This window comes from Takifugu rubripes, chromosome 17 (assembly GCF_901000725.2).
Source record: "Takifugu rubripes chromosome 17, fTakRub1.2, whole genome shotgun sequence".
Classification (NCBI taxonomy): domain Eukaryota; kingdom Metazoa; phylum Chordata; class Actinopteri; order Tetraodontiformes; family Tetraodontidae; genus Takifugu; species Takifugu rubripes.
The window spans coordinates 12,635,264-12,657,697 of NC_042301.1; the positions used below are offsets into that span (position 1 = coordinate 12,635,264).

Consider the following 22,434-nt stretch of genomic DNA (forward strand, 5'->3'; position numbering starts at 1 on the left):
CACTTTGCTACACCTGGGGAGTGATGGGGGTTGGATGGTTTGGCCATTACGGAATTTGATCCAGGAACCCTCTACTTAAGAGACTAATTTCTTTCCTCTAAACTTTATAACATTAAACATTTTATTTTCTCTTACGTAAAGTGATAATAATCAGATTTTCATATAATTGCAGATTTATTTCTTTAAAATATTTAGTGCAAATTAGGCAAATAAATTCCAAGGTTGTGGCAAAATATTGAACACTAATAATTTACCTGAATCATTATCATTCTTCTCGTGGCATTTTAAAAGAGTTATAAAAACTCTAAAGCTCTAACAATTACAAATAAAGTTTTAATTACTGATTAAATCAAATTGCTGGATTTGCTGTGTTTCGACGCGGAACTAAAGTAATTCTGACACCGGAGCCTTAAAACAAGGGAACCGGAAGTGTTTTCTCTGCCCGCCCCTTTAGCGATCATGTAGCTAATGATTGTTTGTTGTTGTAAATTCGTTGAAACCTCGGACAATAAAACAAAATGGAGTCTAAAGGACCTTCAATTTATGCAGTACGTACACTATTAAATGTGTTTTTAATAAATATTCTGGTCGGCTGTCAGCTCGTTGTAAATGTGGCAAGATATTCAATTGTATTTTACACATATAGTAGCAGGAGTTGCCATGTACCCTAATGACATGAAATAATTCTTAACAGCTCTAAATGCAAACATGCAAATGCTTAAAATAGTTTATTTCGTCCCCCCCACACCCAGAATATTTCCTCTTTTTTTCGTAATGAGCACATGACTCGTCTGTCTTATGCAACACAAACGGTTTCTAATCTTTTGTAAATAACGATATGTTAAGCATATTATGAGTCTATGCCTTTAATTATTGTCCTATCAGCATTCGCCAACGTAAGATTTGCATTTTCCATGTGGCCACTGTAGATCATTGTTTTTTTTTGTATATCAAAGATGCCAGATAAAAACATGTTGATCATTACTTCCTACCAGTTTGTCAAAGTAGAAATACAACACTTTTTAAATACAACACTTGGATATGTAAATGTAACATTATGACATTTCTTTCAGCCGACGACCTCATCGGTAGATTTGTCACGCAGCATCGATGAAGACTCTTTGGTTGATGGACCTCTAATCTCTGTTGATGCCCTCCACTCCGCCATCAGGAGAGAGTTTCAGCCTTTGCCAACACCCTGCCATGCTAGCCTGCTGTCAATACTCCATGTATGAAATACTACAGACATTTCAGCAGATGCTGCGCCTAACGTTCCTTTTAAATGGCTGCTGTAAATATGAGTAAAATATTTATTCACCTACATACGATTTGTAAACAGTTTATCTGCAAAGACCTTTCTGCAATAACAGTCATGTCATGATATATGTTAAATCTACAGTTACATTCATCCTCCTCTTTCTCGTCTTTGTTTCAGGTTGTATATGTAGTGCTGTCCTTGTGCGTGGGGCTGCTGTGTGAGTTGAAATTTGGCCAGGAGGAGGTGTGTACACGTATTTTGGGTGCCGTGGAAGGCGACAGTGCCATTTTGTTTGGCAAGGTGTTTTTATGGGTGCTGGTCCTGCTGTTCACTGCGTGCGCACAGCGCCACCACAGCCGGGCCAGAAGCAGAGGATACTTACGGTTCTACAGAAAGATGCAGGGACTAAAATACCTGCCAGTCCATGTACATTCTGCAGGTACAACTGCATGATTTTACTGTAGATGTAGATAGAGTGTTTCCCCACCAGGGGGCGATAACGCCTAAAGAAAAATATTTGCTGTGTCTCCAGGAAATGTGCTGTTGCTGCTGGTAATAGCTGCGCGAATGTCGCCCACTGTGCACACCTCCATGCTCCTCAGCATCCTTGGTTTGGAACTCTTGGTGTCTCTGCCATGTCTGTTTTATTACACAGGTATGGAGAAATTTCTTATATTTTAACAACAATTAAGATGATGTCGCAGTTAGGACAAACTAGCTCTTTATTTTTTTAAACTATAGGTCTTCATGCAGCTGCCTGAGATTAAATTGCATATTTTGTATAACATGTCAGCCAATCTACACCCATGCACAACACACTCAAAAAATAGAGCTTTATGCAAAAATTAAATTTTAAAAAAATGGGAATGTGGCAGTATTTCTTGTTATAGCCAGTGCTGTTTATTTGAGAGTCCCACAGGAATGCACCGTTACCTATGCTACAAAATTATCACTTTAATTTTTAAGATGACACACCCTGTAGATTACATGCACTCAGGCACACATTCAACCCCCGCTCTATTTTAGAGCATTCGCATCACAATACCTGCCCTGCCCTTTTCAGACTCAACAGCATGACAATCAACCATTCATCCCTCTGTCCTCCCTCTCTCCTTCCATCCTCCCTCCCTCGGCTGGTTTGCTTGCCTTCCAAACATGGGAACCTTGTTGAATGACACCCAGATTTCATTATATATCCATATCTCATACGACAGGTGGAGTTAGTAGCCTGAGACTAGATAACAAAATTGCTCTCACTAGTTTCCAGGTTGATCTCAACATGCTGTATATCCAGAAAGTCATTCCAGAGCAGAGTGAGGAGTAAACCTCATTTATTCTTGAGAGGCTGCAACATAAATAAAATTCTACACAGCAATGTGAAAGGACTCTTTTTCTTAATTATAGGCTAATTTTACACTAATCTTTCAGGGCTGTTTTTGGCTGTTTATTTTCCATTGCTGCTAATAAATAAAAGATATTTTGCACACATTATTTAGTTAAAACTTAAAAATAGTGTAATAAAACTGACAAAAAACAAATTACCTTGTAGTTTATAATATCGGGGCTTAAATAAAAGATTCTTTCACAGCTCTTTTATCTGCATTCTGAGGTCAGACAGTCAAGCAAATATTGGAACACAGGGAAGCATTATGTAAAGCTCGCTGGTGAGGCTTTAGAAAGGCTCCTCAGAGGCTGTAAACAGCAGGTTGTGTTGGGGACTGAGATTCAGCTCTCATTCGTTTCATCTGATTTTATTCTGGCTGGTTTCTTGTTTCAGAATAACTTTTTTGTTGGAGTTTAAAAGGGTTTATGTTCACTCGCTTTGACATTGTGCTGGGTTTAATGTGGCATTGAAAATTGAATTTATACAACAAAAAATCCATTTAATAAAACCCAAATTACTATTTTTTAAAGGCGATTGGTTGATGGATTGGTGACTGGATTAGCCTGCTAGTGTGACGTTTTCTGTTCAGTTAACACTGAGACATCTCTGCGATCGGCAAATATTTAAACATTCCCCAGAACCGAGCTGCAGTCAGTAGCTTACTGCTTCCCTGGCTGCGTTAAGGAAAACTACTGTTAAAGATGGCATGTCAGAGGATATTGATACCGTGGAATCTCTATTGAAAGGAAATCATATTGAAAATGTGTTTGGCAGCTGAAGGGCGCAGATTGTGGGCCCAGATACCAGAGAGGCAAGGAGAAAAGATAAGATGCATTAGGATTTAGGCTAGCCAAAGGCTAACCCTTGGCCCACTCCACCCAAACAGAGGGAGACACGCACGCACACACATTGTCCCGGTGTTTACAGTGAGGTTGATCCCGGGCGAGGGGGTTGCTCATGGCCAGCCGCCGCATTCCTGCTCAGATCTGTGCATTCAGGCACGCATTACGCAACCTGAGCGATGCCTTCGCCGTGCGGGTCTTTTTAAGGCGCAGACACGCGCTTGCACGTATAAACGCGGCCACAGAGTGCTGGCAGTGACACAATTGAGGTCACAGGAGGAAAAGCACTTGTTAAAGAGGCAAAGAAGGACAGATATATAATGCCCACAGCTACAAAATTGATCCAGGAAGGCCTCGTTCACCTTCTCTTTGAAGTGCATGCTCATTGTAAATGCATGTGCCTGTGTGTGTGTGTGTGTGTGTGTGTGTGTGTGTGTATGTGTGCGTGTGTGTGTGTCTTTGAGGTTTGCTGTATGTTTCTGCCTCTCATTTTAACATGAATGCATGCTCCTCTATAGACCCACATTCACATCAAAGCCACGTCTTGGCCTTCAAAGAGGCAAACTTAGAATACATTTCTCTCTGTTCTCTGCCTACAGGGGAACAGAGCTAGCACACACACACGCACACACACACACACACACACACACACACACACACACACACAAACTGCAGCATCAACCAAAACTCTTTTAATGTGGAGCCAAAACAGGAGTCATTGTTATTTTCTCCCAGTCGATATTCCCAGTTAACGTTGAATTAGTGGAAACTCTGCCCTGCAAACTTTTAAAAAAAAAACAGACGGCAAATGAAAGCAACTGACGGAACCTGAGGATTTGGACACTTTTCCTGCTTTTTGAAAGCTCAGGCTTGTTCACACCAAACTCCCGCCCGTTCCGATCGGCCTCCGTGGCCGGTCTGATCCATTTCCCTTCCATTCTTGGAGCGCTGCGGAGCTGCGAGCTCTCCATGTGGTCCCATCAGTTCTTAGCACCTCTGCAGCTTCACCATTATCGCCTGGGAATGTGCACTCCTTTAGATGCGTCCTTGAAGCTTCACAGGTCTGAGCCGACAAGGTCTAAGCTGCGTCTGTGCATCGGTGTGAGCGCAGATTAACATCCTACAAGGACGCGTGAACCGTTTCCCTTTCTTCATACCAATCCATCCATCCTAAAAGACGACTTCTGGGTTTGATTTTTGGCTCAGGATGTTTTTCCTTTCAAGAGTTGTGATACAAAATCTTATTTTTTCCTTGATTTATTTTTGTTACATGCTCTAACCTTAAAAGCAAATTAAACCCACTCTCCTCTGCTGCTATGTGGCGTTTTACGACTTTGTGTTCTCTCTCCACTTCTCCAGTTCTATGGCTTTCTGGAATGCCTCTGTCTCTCACATACTTGTGTTCTATTACTGTATTTACACACAGATACAGATTTAGGGCCTCATTATGCAGGAATGTGCAGCATGTCTTTTGATTGGCTGCGAGTGTGGCTACTGAGATGCTGAACTTTAGCAAAGTAAAGATAGCGCTCCTTAGAACCCTCTTGACAATTTCCTCTGGCTAATGACACTCTGGCCTTATCAATCCTCGTGCCTGCTCATCCTCACTCACTGGCCCTGGAAGCCTCACACACCTCAGCCTTATCTTAATTAAACAGCACCAACATCTGACTCTTCTCCCAGCTACTCCCCACCCACACTTGACTGCTAACCCCACCTCTTGTGTAAAGGTATATGTTTAGGGTGTGAGAATTAGAGGGTTGAGTGCAGGATATGGCAGCCCGTAAGGCCTAAGTGCAGGATATAACAGCTCGTGTGTGTGTCTCTGAGAGGAAAAGGGCTGGAAACCAGTAAAAAAAGAAATGTGTGGCGCTTCTCACCTGAGCGATTAATGTTCCGAGGACGGCTCTCACTGCGCGGTGACGTCCGTGCGTCTGTCTGCCCTGCTGCCAATGTGAAACGCAGGCTGTGGTTCAATCTATGCACCTGTGTTTGTGGTTTTTAGTCAAGGTGATCCAGTTCAACAGGGAGCGAGCGCCCCCAGATGTGAGCCAAGAGGAGAATCCACACATTCCTTCTGAAACTGGCTTCAGGTACAAGCAGTAAAGTTAAATGTACTTAAAATGGGATTCTTGGTTGAAATGAACGCTTAGAAGAATTTTAAATAAACAACATTGTTCTTCTGCAACACATTTCAGGAGTGGGGCAGTTTTAACGGTGTTTTGAATTTGATTTATCCAAAATAAATATCATTTCTGTCTCCCACATGGTTTGTGTTGAACAATTATAGCCTTGACAATACGTTCTGTTTTTATAGTTTTATTTCAGTTTTCCATGCGTCTGTGCCACTAAATACTCTATTTTATGCGAATCCAGCAACACTGCAGAGCTCAAATGTGTTGTTATTCATATCAGGGAAGGTTCCAATCTGGAGGAGGTGGTGGAGAAGCAGGCCGACCTGATAGAGTACCTGAAACAGCACAACACGTTGCTCAGCAAGAGGCTGCTCGACCTCACCGCTCAGCACTGACCGCGGCCGGGCTCTTCCTCCCCGTCTGGCTCGACCTCTGCGCTCCTAAGACGGCAGATTTGAGGAGGAAATCGGGCTCGAATGAATCGAAACACTGGTTTAAAGAGTGTAAAGTAAGGACATTCCTTTCACCCAGGCACCTGTGCACGCGGACTCAGAGCGGGAGCATTCGCCCTCAGCCAAGATGGACAGATAACGGGGGGAGGAGGGGATCTGTTATTGAAGGGTCAAAGTGGGGGAGGAGTCGTGGGTCACAGATCAGAGGCGGAGGGTTTTTATCGACGGGTGCTGCTGTTTGCACTGCGGCGCGACCACCTGATGAGGCGAAAATGTTTTAGAGACCGAAGAAAGAGGACGAGAAACGATTTTTTTTAATGAGTGTGCGTTGATGGTTTTCTGTTCAATCATTATCTGTTTGCTATTCACATTAAACCTTTTGAGTTTCCTGTTTTTATGTTTCATCGTATTGAACGCCGTCCAGCGTGGAGTCATTTTACGAGGCTGAGAGGAGGACGTCGACCTCTTCTCCGTTAAATCTTAACAGTCGCGGGAATCCGCCCCAGCGAAATATCGAGGTCGCCGTGTGCGTCCCCGGTGTTTTCTCTCCATTGTGATTCGTTCATGCCCGGTCTCCGTAACTCCACAGGAAGCCCCCCCCCTCCTCTTTATGACCCCCGCTCCCATGTTAACCCTCCCAAGAGCCCTGAATCCTCTCAACTGTTTCAGGTAGCAGGTTCTCCCGTTGGGTCCCCAGATGAATCCTCACTTTAAAAGCTTCTTTTCACCAATGACGCAAAGCAAAGACAACATTGACACAGTTTTATTAAACAGCTTTAAATGTAAATCAATAAACATTTGAAGTGCGTATATACATTATAAACATTTTGCAGGAATACTACGTGACTGTTTTTCATCGTCATTACAATGTCCGCAGCTTTTTGGTCTGTAGCTTTTCCCGTCGGCCATCAATGGTTCTGCTGTCACCCCCCTTCCCAGCACGTCGGGGTCCCGTGGAGGTGGACAGACCCAGAGCCGTGGTCGCCAGGACGCTGATACATTTCACTGTAACAGCATGTTTCAGCTCAAGCTCAAATTCAGCCATCTGTCTCTTGCGCGTGCGGCGGTCTTTGGATTACATCGCCACGGCGTTGCTCCCCACGACGACCCCTGACCTCATCTCAGGGACCATCCGTCTCCTCCTACTTCGTTCTCCTCGTGTCCCTTGTTGCGTTTCAGTCTGTCACAAAACAAAAAAAATTAGTTTCCTGTTGACAGGATTTGATGACGTACAGCCTTCCCGTCCCTCATTAGCACGGGTTTGCACGTATACACACACACCTTCTTAACGACCACCGTCCAGCTCTGACACCCTTTTTTGTTCCATTTATGATTACCTCGTAACCTCTTTTACAGGCAAACATGAAAGGATCTCACCTTAGGGGAAGGGTACTCTGGAGTGGAGGGCCACACAGCGTCTATGGTGGCAGTGGAGCCTGTGGTATTTTCTCCTCAGCTTCAGGAAATCTGCAGGAGTCATTTCAGATTGTTAGCATCAACCACATGAACTGGCTGAATGGAGCAGAGAGAAACCTACATGCTGCCCACCGTTTATTCCAACTGGGCAAAAGCGAGCTCATTTCGAGAGTTGATGATTTGGGTCCTGTTATGGTGGAATGTAACCCCCCTGTTGTTTTTATTGTTGGGGTCAGCCTTCCAGCAACAGGCAACCCCCTTCTAATAAACTGCAGTCCACACTGTTACTAAACATAGCTAATAAATCCACTTTGACTCCCGTGGTTAACAAGCTGCCAGCCAAGCCCAGGAAGAGATAAAGTGCCAGATGACTTTATGGCCCTCTCTCCCCCCACCTCCCCCATCTCTACCCAGTGAAAGAAACTGCTCCCCAGGCCCGAAGCAATGCATCTTTACACTTGACACAGTTGCTCCATGTCATGTTAATAAAGTGCGGGTATTTGCATGGCGCTTTAACACCGCGGCTGACAAAAGCGCGCAGGAGTGTCTTCCAGTCGGGGACAAAGGGACTCTCCGGGGTCACTGCGCGATCCCTGGCGGCGTTCCGCTGTGGTCCCCCCCTCTCTACCCTCAACTCTTCATCGTCACGTCCCCGTCACATGAGCCTAATCACGACCTCCAGCCAAAACAAAGCCTATCTGCTTAAAACCGCCGACTGTCCGCGCCCGCAAGTGAGGATAATCGCGATCCTGCGCGGATTTGCGCACGAACGCACCTGCTACTGCAGGCCGGACCAGCGGGATGGCTGTCTTACAGACACCTAAGCCTCGATAGACTGTAGCATCGAAGCTCTTTGAAACGTATCATTTTTAGATCATTCAATTTCATTTCCAGTTTTCTATACATCCAAGTGAGTAAAGTGATTGAAACACGGTATTTCACATCTGAAATCAATTAACCCTGTTAAAGGGAGATGAGTCCATTAAGTATGCCCATATATGTCCTACAGAAAAGACAAAATAGCGGGGATTTCATCAGGAGTGCGCTTCAATGCGCACCAGACGAGCTGTCCGTGAACGCACCACGTAAGGTAGTTGCTGTAAATAAACTCTTATTGAAATCACGGTGCCACAATTGACCCACAGGTGAGTGGCTTATGTGAGTTTATTAAAAAAAACAAAAAACGTGTTACCGGTGAGAATGTTAAGCTCGTTTCTTTTTTCCCCCTCAACTGAGATTAAGATGGCAAGAATTGTGCCATTGCCATTGCGTTAGAGTTACACATTACTTAATCTACTTTATTGACGCATATCTAACAATGCCAGCAACTGTGGATTTGACCCGTCTGACCTTTTTTAGCAGACACCTGTGGTTTGCCAGGAAATGCGCAGATGTGCTCGTGCTTACCCGGTTTGGCGGCGGAGGCCGGAGCGAGGACCGCGATCACCAGCAGGATGAGGAAGAGCAGGTTGAAGATCCTCATGACTGCGTGAGGAACTTGGTGAACAAGTCGGGTTGGGTTTTCTTCCAAAATGTGATGCTTTTGCCCTCCGTTTCAGAACCTCCGCTTGGGGAACCCAGGTTCCAGGACGCAGCGAGGACGCTCCTTTGTCAGGATAATCAGTTTGTCCTTGAGGAATGTGCGTGTCCAGAGAGTGAGATCGTCTCTGCGTCTGGAAGCAAAGTGACAAAGGTGCCTTTCCCCCCTTCCCTTTTATACAGAAGGAGGAAGGGGGAGTGTGGTGGGGTGTATCACGCAACAGCAGCCCCCACCTCTACAAATGACACGCACACGCACACGCACACAGTCCCCAACGTTGCACATATTGACCCCACATGTAGAGGGTAATTCCAGTAACAGGAAGCCCCCTCCCTGCCCTTTAACAGCCCCCTTCAACACAAACTCTGCTGCATGTTGTGTTGAGTGTATGAATTGCTGTGTGTGTGTGTGTGTGTGTGTGTGTGTGTGTGTTTGTGTATGTTTGAGTGAGTGAGAGAGAGAGAGAGAGAGAGACGGTGAAGCTGGAGAACGTGATGCTGCTGCTGAATGCACAAGAGCTAAGATTTGGCACTGCAGATGAAAGTCACTTGTCCCCCTACCCCCGCTCTGGGACGCACACACACACATCTGGGACATTTGGGTGCTGGTGGTGGTGCTGGTGGTGGTGGTGGTGGTGGCGGGGGGGGGGGGGGTAGTGTTTGCACAGAGCATTTTTGGGGCAGTGGTCCAGACTGAATGCCGCTCCAACAATACCGTGTCACTGACTTTCTGTGTTTAGTTAAATGTTTGTGTGTGTGTTTGTGTGAGTCTATGTCTAAGTGTGTGTTTGTGTGTGTGTGAGTAAGAGAGAGACAGCAGTGGGTTCTCATTTACCACTGCTAGGCTGCCAGTTTGTGGTAAAAAGTGTGTTTACAGGCATAAAAAAGTAAGACAAAAATGAAAATGATAGGCCTATTTGCATTTGTCTTAACTGTGCTGTGCTTAACCTCTTTAATTGGTGCCAGAATTGGCCGAACATGCCCCCCCCCTCCCCGTTCAAGCAGCCTGTCAGGTGATGGTGCATCAGGGGATTTTCTTGCACCAGGTAACCCAGTCTGCCAGGCATCAGCCCTGCGGTGGCCAGCAGCTTTTGTAACGTGTGGAGACTCATTAGCGTGTCTGCTTACGGCTGTCTCTGTGTCTCTCCATTCAGCACCCAGCTAATGAATTAACACATTAAGATGAAATGTCAGCCATTACATGTGAATGAGGATTAGGGAAGCAGCGGGATACTAATGGACCGGGGGCTCAAAATAGTCTCAGGGACTACGAACAAGCATCTGGCTTCTTTCTTCACTCCAGATGACAGAGAAAAGGGACAAAAATAGACAAAACGTCCCTCTGTTGGTGTCTTCATAGAGATGCGTGCGTGTGCATGTGTGTGTATGCACGCAGGACATCCTGTGGAACTGTGGTCTTTATTGTTTTATGGTGTTTGCAAAAATGTTTGAAATGACACAGATTCCTCATGTATTTGGCCAGAGTACAGGTATCTACTGTGTGTGTGTGTGTGTGTGTGTGGGTGGGTGGGTGTGTGGGTGTGTGCAGAAGAGATTCAGTTGGGGTTTTCTAGCTATGCTTTTCAGTTGCCTTTGTCTTTAAAAAACTCTTATTTTCCCTGTGTGAATATGCTAATTCCCTCCCCAATTGTCATGCAGAGCCAGCTTGTATCTCCATCAGCCAACCGCTGTCAAATTTGTTTCTCCCACTTTTTTTTTGTCTTTAAAGGGAGATAAACAAGAGGAATGGACCTGATTCATCCCACCAGGTTATTTCTGTGTCACCTAGTTGAGCGTGTTGCAATATTTGCTCTTCCTGGGGATTATACGTTTTTACGGGGATTACCGGGCCTGCTCAAACGCTCCCTTCTGGGACACACACACACACAGGGGACAGCCCATTAAACTACCTCGACCCCTGACCACAGCCGTGCGGCCTGGAACCCTTACCCTTTTTCCTGGGAGGTTATTAGCGTCCGTCTCTCTGCCGAGCTGACTGTTTACCCAACAACCCCTCTGAGGGTTCTCCCCAAACCCGTGGCAGCAGGGGGGCTTGTTTTCGGCCCACTGACAAAGCGTGACGCAGAAATCTTCCAATCTTATGAAACGCCTGGAAAAATGTGTGGCTGGCTCAAGCCCATGATGGGAAAATAACAGAATGACACGGCACAGTTGATGGGAATTAGACAGAATTTGCCGCCGTGCCAGGTTTTCTCACCTGTGCAGCAGGTGATAGAGTCGGACGCAGTCAAAGTGCTCCTGTCGCAGCTGCCAGGGTCGTGCACGTTTACTGCCGCCTTTACGAGCACAGAGGAAGCCTCGGCCTCGGCCCCCCTCTTCAATCTTCGCTTTCTTCTCTTTCCTTTCCCATCATCTCCTGAGCAGCGCCGGCAGATAAAGCACTTCCTCGCTGATAAAACTCCTCAGGAGGAACAGAGCGCCGTAAAAAAAAGACGGATTTTAATTCTCTGTAGGCAAACTGTGAACGGCGTAAACGGAGCTGCCGTGAATGTAAACCCCTCAGCCGTGCTGCCGTGTGCCTCTGCTTCATACTTTGGTGTTTTTGGTGCTGAAGTCACTGAAATGACCAATTATTGCCAATATTATAGCTTCAACTGAGAGGCAGGTCAACAAAACTGATGTTTTCCAGGTGAAATGCAACATTTGGTGGTTTTTCTGCGCTTACTGAGGTTATAAACGGATTAACTGAAACAGTAATTAGCGGATTTATAATGAAATAATCAATAACATCGAGTTAGTTTTATTTTTGCAGACTCACACTATATTCACTCATGAATTCATCTTTTTTTTCCCTATTTTCATGGTGTTTTCCATGTATTGGTGACACAAGTCCTCATGTTATACATGAATATGTATTGTAAAAAAAATGGGGAGAAACTACACAAAGGAAACAAAGTGTATCACAGAGAAACCAGGTGTTTTTTTGGCATTTATTTGGATTTTTAAACGAGTGTCATGTCAGATCATTGTTTGGCTGAATCAAACAGATCATGAATATAAGAGAGGAAGGTGCACGTGACCCGTGCAGAGTTATGTGCCGCGGTGTCTGTGTTGTTGGAGGTGAAGTCCGGCGTGGCCTCGTGTGTGTACGAGCGTTAATTGTCGATTTGTTGTGGCGCCATCAGGTCGTCAGTGTTAATGAGGGCCGCAGCCAGCCAGAGCTTAATGACTCTTAAGACCCTTTATCTCTGATTGCCCAATACAGATCCACAGTGGACACACATACACATGAACAGTGGCCAATACGCGAAGAGTACAGACAATCAAGACACATCACAAATGAGATGGGCGTCTTGTTCTCTCCTCCTCCGTCACTCCGAGGGCACAAAGATAGAATCTCGCCATAGTCGAGGAACTTTACTTTTCTTTATCGGCGGTCGCCTCCTCCCTCGCCGCGTCGGCAGCGAGACGGCTGGCTGTGGAGTGGTGACGGAGGGCTCCGGGGTTAAGGGGCAAACTCTACAGGGAGTGGCCTCTAACCCCCCTGGGATGTCACCCCGAAAGGTCTCCAGGGGCCAAAAGTCACCGGGTTTGTTAAATCCTCACCCAGACTCGGTGGCTTCCCTTCACAAAGCTCAGAAAGCTCCACGCTGGTGATTTTTTTTTTTTCCCACCGTTGCATCTGTCTGCACATACCAGTACCAACCTACAAAAGACTGAAGGGCATGCGCCTCATTTCTGCTTATTTTGTGATTTTCTTCACTAAACCCTGCTGGTTTTGTTCTCCCTCAACTGCAGACCGGGCTGGATCAACTCCGTCTCCATTGAGCCTCTTTGGTGATCACTCGCTGCTTTTTGGTGAGCGCTTTTGAGTCCAGGACCTCAAAGTCAGTATCTGAGGACAGATTCACAGCACTGAGTGTGTGTGTGTGTGTGTGTGTGAGAGAGAGAGAGAGAGAGAGATGAGAAATGTATACCTGATTCTGTTGCTGATGGTTGGATAAAGATTGAAGCCAACGTGTAGAGTGAGAAGATGAAGAAGGCGATGGTGATGAAGGTCAACTCAAAGCCAGAGAAAGGCAGGTCCATCTACAGCATGAATCAACTTTAATGTTCTCAAGCAATCGGCTGTAGGAATTAGATGAATAGTTGGGATGTTCTGGGTGAATTTACACATTTCTAACCTGTTTCATGCACATATGGGATATGGGTCCTCAACCTGAAATAAAAAAACAGGTTAGCAAACTTGGCTTTCTGACATTTACCTGACGTCAAACTTAAATCCATATTTTTGGGCAGAGGTCACTCATTTTCATATCGTGGCTCGTTTTGATTCGTTCTACCGTATGTAGGTGTAGTAACTGTCTAGTCCGACGGGGGGCGGTAGAGTCACATCTGGTTACTGGATCACTGCGGATCACTGGATCGGCAGGTTGTAAACTTTGAATGTCCCAATTACAAGGAATTCAGGATTTTCAAACTAGCTCTAAACCTGCACACAGAAATAATCTGCGACACTCTCAAAACAAATACATAATTAAAACGAAAATTTTAAAGATGTGAAAGGGGTTACATTTACTGTACTTTGTCTGGAATGTATTGATCATAGTGAATTATTTAAAACTTTAAATTGTCCTTCCTTCAGAGAGCTGACGCCATTGTGCAGCTTTTTAAACAACTGTTTTGGCTGATAGGATACATCTCTTCTTACAACGACATCGGGTGTCGATTAAAAGGTAAAAAAGAGAAAATGGAGACTCACCAGGAGATATTTTGGGATGCAAAGATCCAAACAAAATAACTTTTCTGTCTTGTCTTACACACGGGAGGAAAAACGCAAGTGTGAAACACTGTGTTTGTTCGAGCAGGTATTTGTTTATTCATTTATTTTAACATGGGTTAAGCCCCGCCTCCAAGCTTCATCCTGGAAGCAGGTAACACTGGATCCTATAACAGAGTACACAGACACACACAGGTCAACAGTCAGACTTTGGCCTGGGAACTGATAACACACACTCATGCTGTCACACGCCAACACGAGATTATGGCAGATGTGTGCTGATCAGGAAGTTCTGGGCGAGAGATTCAGTCTTTATCTGGTCTCAGACGAGCAGCTCCTTGCTCTGCTGTTTGAAATCTGTTAGACAGAAAATAAGATTCCCAAAATGAAAAAACCCTTTTAACACCTTTTTGCTTTAGTTTATTTCATTTGGATGAATAAATCAGTAAATCCTTCTTGACGGTCATTAATCCACTAAATTCACTATCACTATTATGCACATTTTTGTGCAGGTTTCACCTTTTTACACGGAAATAAAAACTTCTAGTCTTTCAACCAGATAATTTGTAATCTGCAGCTCATTTTCATACCATTTATTCATTTTCTTTTTCTTTTAACCAAATGCATTTATTACATTTTTCATTTTTAGGAAATTTACCTTCACCTTAAATGGTAAAAAAACAACATTTTTAATATGTGTTCCAACATTCCTGTAGAAAAAGACTAAAAACAGCCACATAAATGAGATGTGATTAGTTGATTCAGGCCCTGCCTCGATGGAATGATGATAACATTTTACAGATCGATGTTGTCTATCAGCGATATTTAACCGATGTCATGAATTCTGCACAAATTTCCCCAATAATCTCGAAACTTCAGCGCAGCAAAAGCCCATGTTGTTAACTTGATGCAGCAATGCAACTTGCTGCATCAATTATTTTCACGCAGCGGGTTGGCGTGAAAATAGCACATTTCACATTCCTTAATATCCCCAAGTAACATGATTTTACCTTTATATGGCGCTACGTTGGTTAATAGCTCGCTCCCTGTCTCGCTGAGCATCCCGGTGAGGGTGAAGAGGGCGAAAACCAGCAGAGAGAAGAGGATGGTGGTTGCCTCCAGCTCAGCAAATATGGGTGCCATCTACAGCCGCTGCCTGAGAGTCAGTGTCTCTACCATAGATTCAAGCACATTCTCATTAGTGGTTTGTAACTTTCATGTTGCAATGGAACTTTAACACACACACACCCAACCCCCTCACCACCCCCTCACCACCCCCTCACCACCTCCAGCCAAACACTCAAAACCATATTTTGTCACTAGCAGGTTTTGGAGGAACAGAAAGTGATCGGGGGACCATTAATGTAAAATAAAACCCTGCTGTTGACACAGTAATCTGCATGTGTTCACAGCACGGAAGATGCACCGTCATGGCGGCCATGTTGGGCTCCGTCGCCACACTGGTTATCAGGAGCCTAACAGTGATGTGCACTCCTCCTGCACACAGGGCACAAAAAGAGAGGCACTTCTGTGGGTTTTGGTTGCCCACAGATCCCTTAAGCAGCCCCTGCTCGCTGTTTTTTTTTTTTTTTTTTTTTTACAAACCTTATAGTGCTTAAGTAGAACCTTTTGTTTTAAACCCCAACCTTCATCGCCAGGGCTGTGGACACACCTGCAGTTTCTGCAGGATTGGGCTGATTAGTCTGCCTCTTGTGCCTCAGCATGACTGAAGAAATGAGGCTTAACATTTGTCATCACTCTGAAGAATCCGGTCATAGTACCGCTTTGTGTGTTACCGCTTCTCATGGGCACAGGTTTCCTAATCTTGTTAGCAGCACTGCTGGTTTGATGAAGAGATTGAGGTAAGCCTAAACCTAAATCTCTATAGATCGCAAGCATGACAAAATACTGGCTCCACCCACTGGTGTGTGTGTGGGGGGGGCACATTCTTGCACACGCGCCCCCCACCACACTTCTCTCTCTCTCTCGCTCAGCAGGAGGAGGCAGAGTCGCTTCTCAATCGTCATGACAACCTCACATCCCATCAGCTCCAGAGATGTGTTGCCACGGCGATCTAATCCCATTCCATCGCCACACTTTTAGATGAAACGGTCCGGACCGAACAAAAAGAGCGATTCTGGAGCAGCATTTCCGGGGAGCAGCTCTTAGATGGGACAGCGGAGCGCTGGCAGGGACACGGATCAGAGGATGGGCAGGCCCGGCGTGCTGACAAACCCGTGGGAGTAGCACCGGAGTGTTGCCTGGAAACAGCAGCATGCCAGTACAACAGATAACCGTGGTTCCAGCCAGGGAGGCGACGGGCCACGGCAAAGGCTCTCCCTATTCCAAAGACAGCGCTGAGGTGAGTGTTTGTCCCGCAGTTTTCCAGCCCAGTGTTGAGTAACAGACTCGCTTTGCTCTGTGTTTGAGATGAGACCAGAGTAACGGAGCATCTATAGAGGCTGGTTTAATCAAGCAGCCTTCACACAGCCTGATGCTCAATGTCCCAACAGGTTATTATTGATTTAGTGACTTGAAGTGGTGGTTTGGTTAAGCTTGTGTGATTTAAGCCACCTATAAATTGAACTGAGCCATCTTTTTCCTCAGTGATGGGCTGATGACATCACTGCTTCCCACACTTTGGTTTAGTCCGTCCATTAATGGTCTCTTTGGTTGCAAAGAATCCGATTCTTCACTGAAGACCGGAGCGTATACATTTACCTTCTTTAGCCATGACCTGTTTACTGTGGATTCGGCCCTCATGACCTGGTCTGTAATTGTGTTGCGTCATCTTTCACCACAATAATATTGAGCTGATTCTCGCTGAGACGCTCTCATATTTCCAGAAAATCATGAGATTAAGACGCGTGACGGGCTACAGAGCGGCAACAAAAGTCACTTTGTGTGCTTAAAATGACCAATGGAAACACGCGTGTGTCTTTCAGAGGAGAAGGCGCTAACCTTGAGATTAGAGGTTTTCTGACCGGCGCGTCCACGTGTTTGCACACGCTTCAATAATCGGCTGAGGTCACGACCTTTACCGCACACAGCACAAGGCGGCAGGGGACGGGACGATCCAATTCTCAGCTGCTATAACTGGCTGTTGGGCCACAGAAGGTCGCCCCTCTAGTGAGGAGGTAGTCTGAGTTGATGTGGGATGATGAGATACACAGATGGGGGTCACCTCGGTACAGTTGGCTCTTGAATCTCAGGATTTCCTTCAGAAGAAACAGGAGAATGTAGTAAACACCGTGGTGGAGCTACCTCCTACCCACCCAAGCCCTGGACCACTTAGGTGTTCTAGCTGTCTTCCTCTAATGAAAAATGGGCGGGGCATAAATCCAGCTCACTGTTGATGTTTGTCCCAAATGTTTCCTGATAAAATGACACGATTGATTTATATTTAATGCTGTTGAGTATCCGGATGACCAACTTTAATGTTGCCAAATAAAAGCCTAAAAATTATTTTAATTAAAAATGAATACCAGTATATGTCCAGTATATAATGTCACTGATGTTGAACAGCACAACACAGATGAAGCAGAATAGAGTGAGCTGGCGAGGGGGTGAATGATGCCATTTGACCTCTGCTGAAAGACTTTATAACCACAGAATGGTGACATCTTGACTTACAATGACGAACATGACGAGGTGGATAAAACGCAGCAAAGCGTGTGAGATGGTAGTCTTCAGAAGCATGAGAACGAGTAGAGCCGTCAAGGACGGTTGCACATTTGTGGATCTGAGTTAATTCGCATTTGGTGGTTTTGTGGTCAACTTATCTCTTCTTGCTAAACACTTCAATGTTTGCAGTTCAAGAGCGTTCCCCTTTTAAACAGCGGTGTTGACACGGCAACACTGAAGCCAAAAATAAAGCACTTATCGATCAGGCACTGAATACAAATACTAATCCCCGTTTTACAGACACATTCTAATGAAACGATCCACTACTTTTCCCCCCATAACAAGAGAAAATTTAAAATATAAATCCACTAATAAAGCCTGAGACTCTAATTTTAAGTCTGGCTTCAACCCTGACTTCATTTCACTACACTTTATGTAGACCTGAGAGAGAAAACCGATTTGAATCTTGCAGCCAGCAAATCCTTTGATCAGCTTAGAGGCTGCAGTCTCCTGCTGTAAGTGCTATTTAGTCAGTTGTTCTGCTCCCACAACTCACAAGTGTGGTTTGACACATAAAAACAAACGTCACGGAAACGATAGAACATTTAATAAATAATGTTAGAATCAGGAGATCCCATCAAGTTACCCTGCAACTTGATCCTGTTATCCACAGATCCACATTTTCTGTCTTTAGAAATAATGATTTATCTTGGTTTTCTATTATTTTATTAACTAAATGCACAGTGGACGATCTTGACTTTCATTTTTGGGTCATTGAAAATCAACTCCAGCCCTTCGCACGACAGTGAGGGAAATTCTGTTTGAGCGTTTCCTCTGCAGCTCACCACACAGCAGACTTTTTTTTTTAGAAAACCAGTGTGTTTTCAACCACAATTCCAACAGTCACAGGAGCTCACTGAGACACTCCTTCCCCTGACTGGGGATTTGATGCTGATTGGGCCTGATCACAACGGCGTGTTTCTCCATTAATGCCCGTCATCTCAGCTGCAGCAACTTCATGTGTCCTTAAGACGCTGCAGGCAGCTGATGAGACAGCCGACGGCTGGGATGAGTTCAGAGTTTAACAGTCAGGGGTTTTGGAACAAGTGCAGTTACTTGGCTTTAAATAGACAGATTGCAGCAAAGTGCATATACTTAGTGGGACAATCAGGTAATTGGATTGTCTGGCTTTAGCTCTGGTCAGCAGCAAGGCCATGTGCACGCACTGCACTCTCAATCAGCACAGAACTGGTTACAGCAAATCTCTACAAGCACAGCATGCGTCTGTTCACGTGTTTTCTGCCTCCCCACAGGGGAGGAAGACCCCTGGACGCTCCGGGAGTCGATCCAGCAACATCTCCAAGGTAACGGCCGACCGTCGGAGCGTAAAGGGTCAATACTAAGTTCACAGTTCTGAGTGTGACACCACACGTCATCCAAGCAGAATCTGTTATAATTGAAGCTAAAAGATCTTTCAAACCGCTCATCATGATGGTCCTACTACAGTATTGACTGTCTGCTTTGTTGGTTTAGGCCAGCAACTCAGGACTGACCACAGCCACAAGAGTATCGATCTCCCCGTCTACTCAGGACATATGCAGGTACGCCGGCCCCCTCTTTAGGTCTGTTCAACAGACTTGACATTCATAGGATCTCCTGCGGCTGCTCTTCGAGGGTTTTGTCCAAATTAAAGCGGAGCGAGAAATCCAACGGCACCACCAAGAAATTCTGGAAAGATGCAGAAAGATGCTTCATCTGATGCAATGGCCAGTCGGTGTGGGTCACGTTACAGCGCTCACTGTTCATCATCTCATTTTGTCTCTCTATGGTCATACAAGGTTGTGTTTATTGTTGTAGCGTCACTTTTTAAGTTTTTTTTCCCTTCAAAAAGACATTTTAAGATGAATACACAAATGGGGAACTACTCACCTTCACTGCACTGGTTTACGTTATGTTGCTATAGTCATGTTGTGTCCATCTCATTTCCTTATTTCTACTTGTTTCCATCTGTGTGTATATGTGTGTCTGTGTTTGTGTTCAGTTCTGGCCACCTGGCCCATTTAAAAAAGGAGGCTGAGTCAAGAAAACCAAATAAGCACGCCCACTCTGCTGTGACTGTCACCGGCACCAGTCGAGGGTCACAGAAGAAGCAGGTGAAACGGCGTCACCGGCATAAGAGGAGCATCTGCTCTGCCGCTGAGTGCGTGGAATCTAAACAGGAGCAGACTGACAGGACTGACCGCAGTGACCGAAGCCCCAGTTCTGACCGCAGCGAGCATGGGGAGAAGAGGGAGCGGACCTCCAGGAACCGGAGAGAGCTCCCCCCTCGCCTCCGCTGCAGCGGAGCCCCACAGAGCGACTCCACGTCAGAGGAAGAGGCCCGGCGCGAGTCCCGGAGCTGGAGCAAAGAGAAGGCCCGGAGGGTGCGACGCCGGAGCGGAAGCAGCCGAGAACGGGACGGCCCGGACGAGGTTAAAGAAGAGGACGAGAAAACAGAGGTCATGGTGCTGCAGTCGGTGGAATCGGACGAGGGGAACGAGAACGGGCGCGTGGTGGAGGAGACGGGAGGGCTGAAGAGGAGGCACAACAGCCAAGCCTCAGCCAAGAGAGACGGTGGGAGCTCACAGAGCGGAACAAAGAACAGCTGCAAGTCCCTCAGCCCCGAAGACAGCTCCTCGCTGGCTGAGGACGGCGAGGAGCTCATCACTAAGAAATACCAGGAGAAGGGGTCAGGAGGTGGGGACTTGTCGGTGCCCACCCCTCAGAAACCCTGTGGTATGAACGGAAGTGCACCCATGCACTATTCTGATGACTCTGAGATGGAGGTCTGCAGGTTAGTGCGCATCTACAGAGGAGTGTGGCCGCACAGGTGCCAGCTGTTGGCCGGCTGCAGCACTTTTATGAGGCGAAGGGTAAATGTGCGTGCACTATTTCCTGCGCAGGATCTGCCACTGTGAGGGCGACGACGACTGTCCGTTGATAATGCCCTGTCGCTGCACGGGCAGCCTGAGCTTCGTCCACCAGGGCTGCCTCAACCAGTGGATCAAATCCTCCGACACCCGCTGCTGCGAGCTCTGCAAGTTCGACTTTGTGATGGAGACCAAGCTCAAACCTTTGCGCTCGGTGGGCTCACACACCCACCCACACACACACACATGCATATAAACAGTAGCATCCCGTCTGTAACTACACCAACCAGCATCCACTTTCTCCCTCCTTGCAGTGGGAGAAGCTCCACATGTCGAAGAGTGAGAGGAGGAAGATCTACTGTTCGGTCTTGTTTCACCTGCTAGCAATAGTGTGCATGTTGTGGTCAGTCTACGTCCTGGTCAAAAGGACCGCGGAGGAGATCAGACTCGGGAAGAACGGTCAGTCCCCCCCCATCCCCCTTTATTACTGCTGACGTCCATGAACATTTATGTAGTGAAGCCCCCCTTGTCTCCACCTGTCTGACTCTGTTTTGTTTTAACTTTTGTACAAATATGTGTGTTTATGGTAGAATTAACCCCCGGTGTTGGCCGTTCACTCTCCTGTAAGATGAAAAGAAAATGTAAAAAGATATTTCAAAGCAGTTTTTTTCTGGAGGGCTCCATGTTGGTCCTCTCAAAACTCCGCAACAAAGGGCATAATTAAGAGACGTTTAAGGTGATTTATAATCATGCCGGGATATGAAATTTAGAGAATTTTCCATCCCTCTTGCTGTTTAACCCCTTCCATTTGACCAATTTGGATTTGACGATCTTTCGTGGAGGGTTTTCCAGAAGTTTCCCAGATATCTCAACATCAGAGAGATTGAGTAAAAAAAAATAGGCTATAAATAATTAAATAAATAAATGTCATCAATAAATATTCAATCCCCCTTTTGGATAAAATTGGTCGTATTTTATAGTAGACCCCCCCCCCCGGTGGTTTGTGTGGTCTCTGTGGTTGTCGATGGCGTGTCGTGATCGTGGCAAGCGTAGCGGCAGAGAATAAAGTAGAACCTCATTTGTATTTTACCACGTTGAGCACAACTAGTCATAGATCGTAAAAATAAAGAGGCATTGCGCTCGCTCTTGATTGCAGAGGAATTATGGAGAGTTTCTCTGCTGAAGTACCATACTCCAGAGGGTAAGCCCAGTTCTGTCCACGCCACCGTCATGGCCCTTCACTCCTCCTCCTGCAGGTTGACTCACAGGTGTTTATGTTTGGGCCCTGACGCAGGTGTGCTGGAGTGGCCCTTCTGGACCAAGCTGATCGTGGTGGCCATCGGCTTCACGGGGGGCCTCATCTTCATGTACATCCAGTGTAAAGTCTACCTGCAGCTATGGCGCCGCCTCAAGGCCTTCAACCGCATCATCACGGTGCAGAACTGTCCCGAGAAAGGACTGCACAGCTCTCAGGCCCGGACCAGCGCCACCACCATCAGCAGGCATGAAACTGTGGAGGTCCCAGTGAGTCCGGCCCCTGTGCCAGCACCAGAAACTCAGGTGGACTCTGACACATCGGTGGAGGAGACAGCAGCACCGGTTCAGAACCCAGTCTGAGTGATGCACAGTCAACCAGTGGCTGCCGTTGGCGTGGCCCAATTTAGATTCTATGTTCTTCAGAGCTCAAGGACAACTGACAGATTGAAATAAGGTCCTCGGAGAGGAGAATAAGTTAAAGCCACCAGGTTAAGCAGTTTAAAGTGGAATATTTGTTTTTCTCCTGTATGCACTTTCTTGAAGGTGAACATGTGAATCCTCAGTGGAGGCTGCTGAAGGCATCATGTGAAGTCCAACAAATGTTTTCTGTGGAGAATGGCTCCTTGTGGAGGATCTGGGGTAACATAAAACTGGGTCTGAGATGGTGGCAGACGCAAAAGCACTTTTGTTGGAAACAAACTTCTCTTGGACAATCAGACACCAAAGAGCTGTTGGGAATTATTTAAAGTGTATGTTGAGGTGAGTTTATTTGAACAAGGGAAATTTAGCCGTTTGATTAGAAATGATAGGAATATTGTGTTAAAAGTCTCCCAGTTGGTGATAAACCAGTTTGCAGCTTCAGGTGGGCCTCTGCGAG

At 46.0% G+C, this 22,434-nt stretch overlaps 3 protein-coding genes and 1 long non-coding RNA gene across 8 annotated transcripts; 2 read left to right on the forward strand and 2 right to left on the reverse strand.

The window, feature by feature from the left end:
- Positions 1–400: 400 nt before the first annotated feature.
- tmem192 (transmembrane protein 192) lies at positions 401–6,464 on the forward strand. The gene is made up of 6 exons (XM_003972470.3): positions 401–548; positions 1,074–1,229; positions 1,436–1,697; positions 1,791–1,913; positions 5,490–5,577; positions 5,900–6,464. The coding sequence occupies exons 1-6, from the start codon at positions 519–521 to the stop codon at positions 6,012–6,014; spliced, it is 774 nt and encodes a 257-aa protein (XP_003972519.1). The 5' UTR covers positions 401–518; the 3' UTR covers positions 6,015–6,464.
- A 354-nt stretch (positions 6,465–6,818) lies between these two features.
- On the reverse strand, positions 6,819–9,652 carry apela (apelin receptor early endogenous ligand). The gene is made up of 3 exons (XM_011612967.2): positions 8,895–9,652; positions 7,449–7,538; positions 6,819–7,251 (listed from the first exon to the last, which is right to left on the reverse strand). Exons 1-2 carry the CDS (start codon positions 8,968–8,970, stop codon positions 7,450–7,452), a joined length of 165 nt encoding a protein of 54 aa, XP_011611269.1. The 5' UTR covers positions 8,971–9,652; the 3' UTR covers positions 6,819–7,251; position 7,449.
- A 4,190-nt stretch (positions 9,653–13,842) lies between these two features.
- Positions 13,843–16,830, reverse strand: LOC105417703 (uncharacterized). 2 transcript variants are annotated; one of them, XR_003891532.1, is made up of 3 exons: positions 16,729–16,830; positions 14,778–14,939; positions 13,843–14,124 (listed from the first exon to the last, which is right to left on the reverse strand). It is a non-coding gene; the product is annotated as an uncharacterized lncRNA (long non-coding RNA). The 2 variants fall into 2 exon arrangements; XR_003891531.1 differs by lacking the exon at positions 16,729–16,830 and having other exon boundaries at positions 14,778–14,969.
- marchf1 (membrane-associated ring finger (C3HC4) 1) lies at positions 15,455–22,351 on the forward strand. 4 transcript variants are annotated; one of them, XM_029850621.1, is made up of 9 exons: positions 15,455–15,629; positions 15,762–16,129; positions 18,705–18,755; positions 18,925–18,992; positions 19,433–20,224; positions 20,334–20,514; positions 20,615–20,759; positions 21,457–21,501; positions 21,595–22,351. In XM_029850621.1, exons 2-9 carry the CDS (start codon positions 16,043–16,045, stop codon positions 21,915–21,917), a joined length of 1,692 nt encoding a protein of 563 aa, XP_029706481.1. In that variant the 5' UTR covers positions 15,455–15,629; positions 15,762–16,042; the 3' UTR covers positions 21,918–22,351. The 4 variants fall into 4 exon arrangements, with proteins under 4 accessions (XP_029706481.1, XP_029706480.1, XP_029706478.1 ...); XM_029850620.1 differs by having other exon boundaries at positions 15,455–16,129; XM_029850618.1 differs by lacking the exon at positions 15,455–15,629 and having other exon boundaries at positions 16,100–16,129; positions 18,925–20,224.
- The last annotated feature ends 83 nt before the right edge of the window (positions 22,352–22,434 follow it).

Coding starts and splice junctions, on each gene's coding strand:
- tmem192 (XM_003972470.3), top strand. CDS start 519: ATGGAGTCTAAAGGACCTTCAATTTATGCA. Junction 1,230..1,435: donor GCCTGCTGTCAATACTCCAT/GTATGAAATACT, acceptor TCTTTGTTTCAG/GTTGTATATGTAGTGCTGTC. Junction 1,914..5,489: donor ATGTCTGTTTTATTACACAG/GTATGGAGAAAT, acceptor TGTGGTTTTTAG/TCAAGGTGATCCAGTTCAAC.
- apela (XM_011612967.2), bottom strand. CDS start 8,970: ATGAGGATCTTCAACCTGCTCTTCCTCATCCTGCTGGTGATCGCGGTC. Junction 7,539..8,894: donor GGCCTCCGCCGCCAAACCGG/GTAAGCACGAGC, acceptor TGACTCCTGCAG/ATTTCCTGAAGCTGAGGAGA.
- marchf1 (XM_029850618.1), top strand. CDS start 19,128: ATGCAGAAAGATGCTTCATCTGATGCAATGGCCAGTCGGTGTGGGTCA. Junction 20,225..20,333: donor TCTGAGATGGAGGTCTGCAG/GTTAGTGCGCAT, acceptor TTTCCTGCGCAG/GATCTGCCACTGTGAGGGCG. Junction 20,760..21,456: donor GATCAGACTCGGGAAGAACG/GTCAGTCCCCCC, acceptor TCTTGATTGCAG/AGGAATTATGGAGAGTTTCT.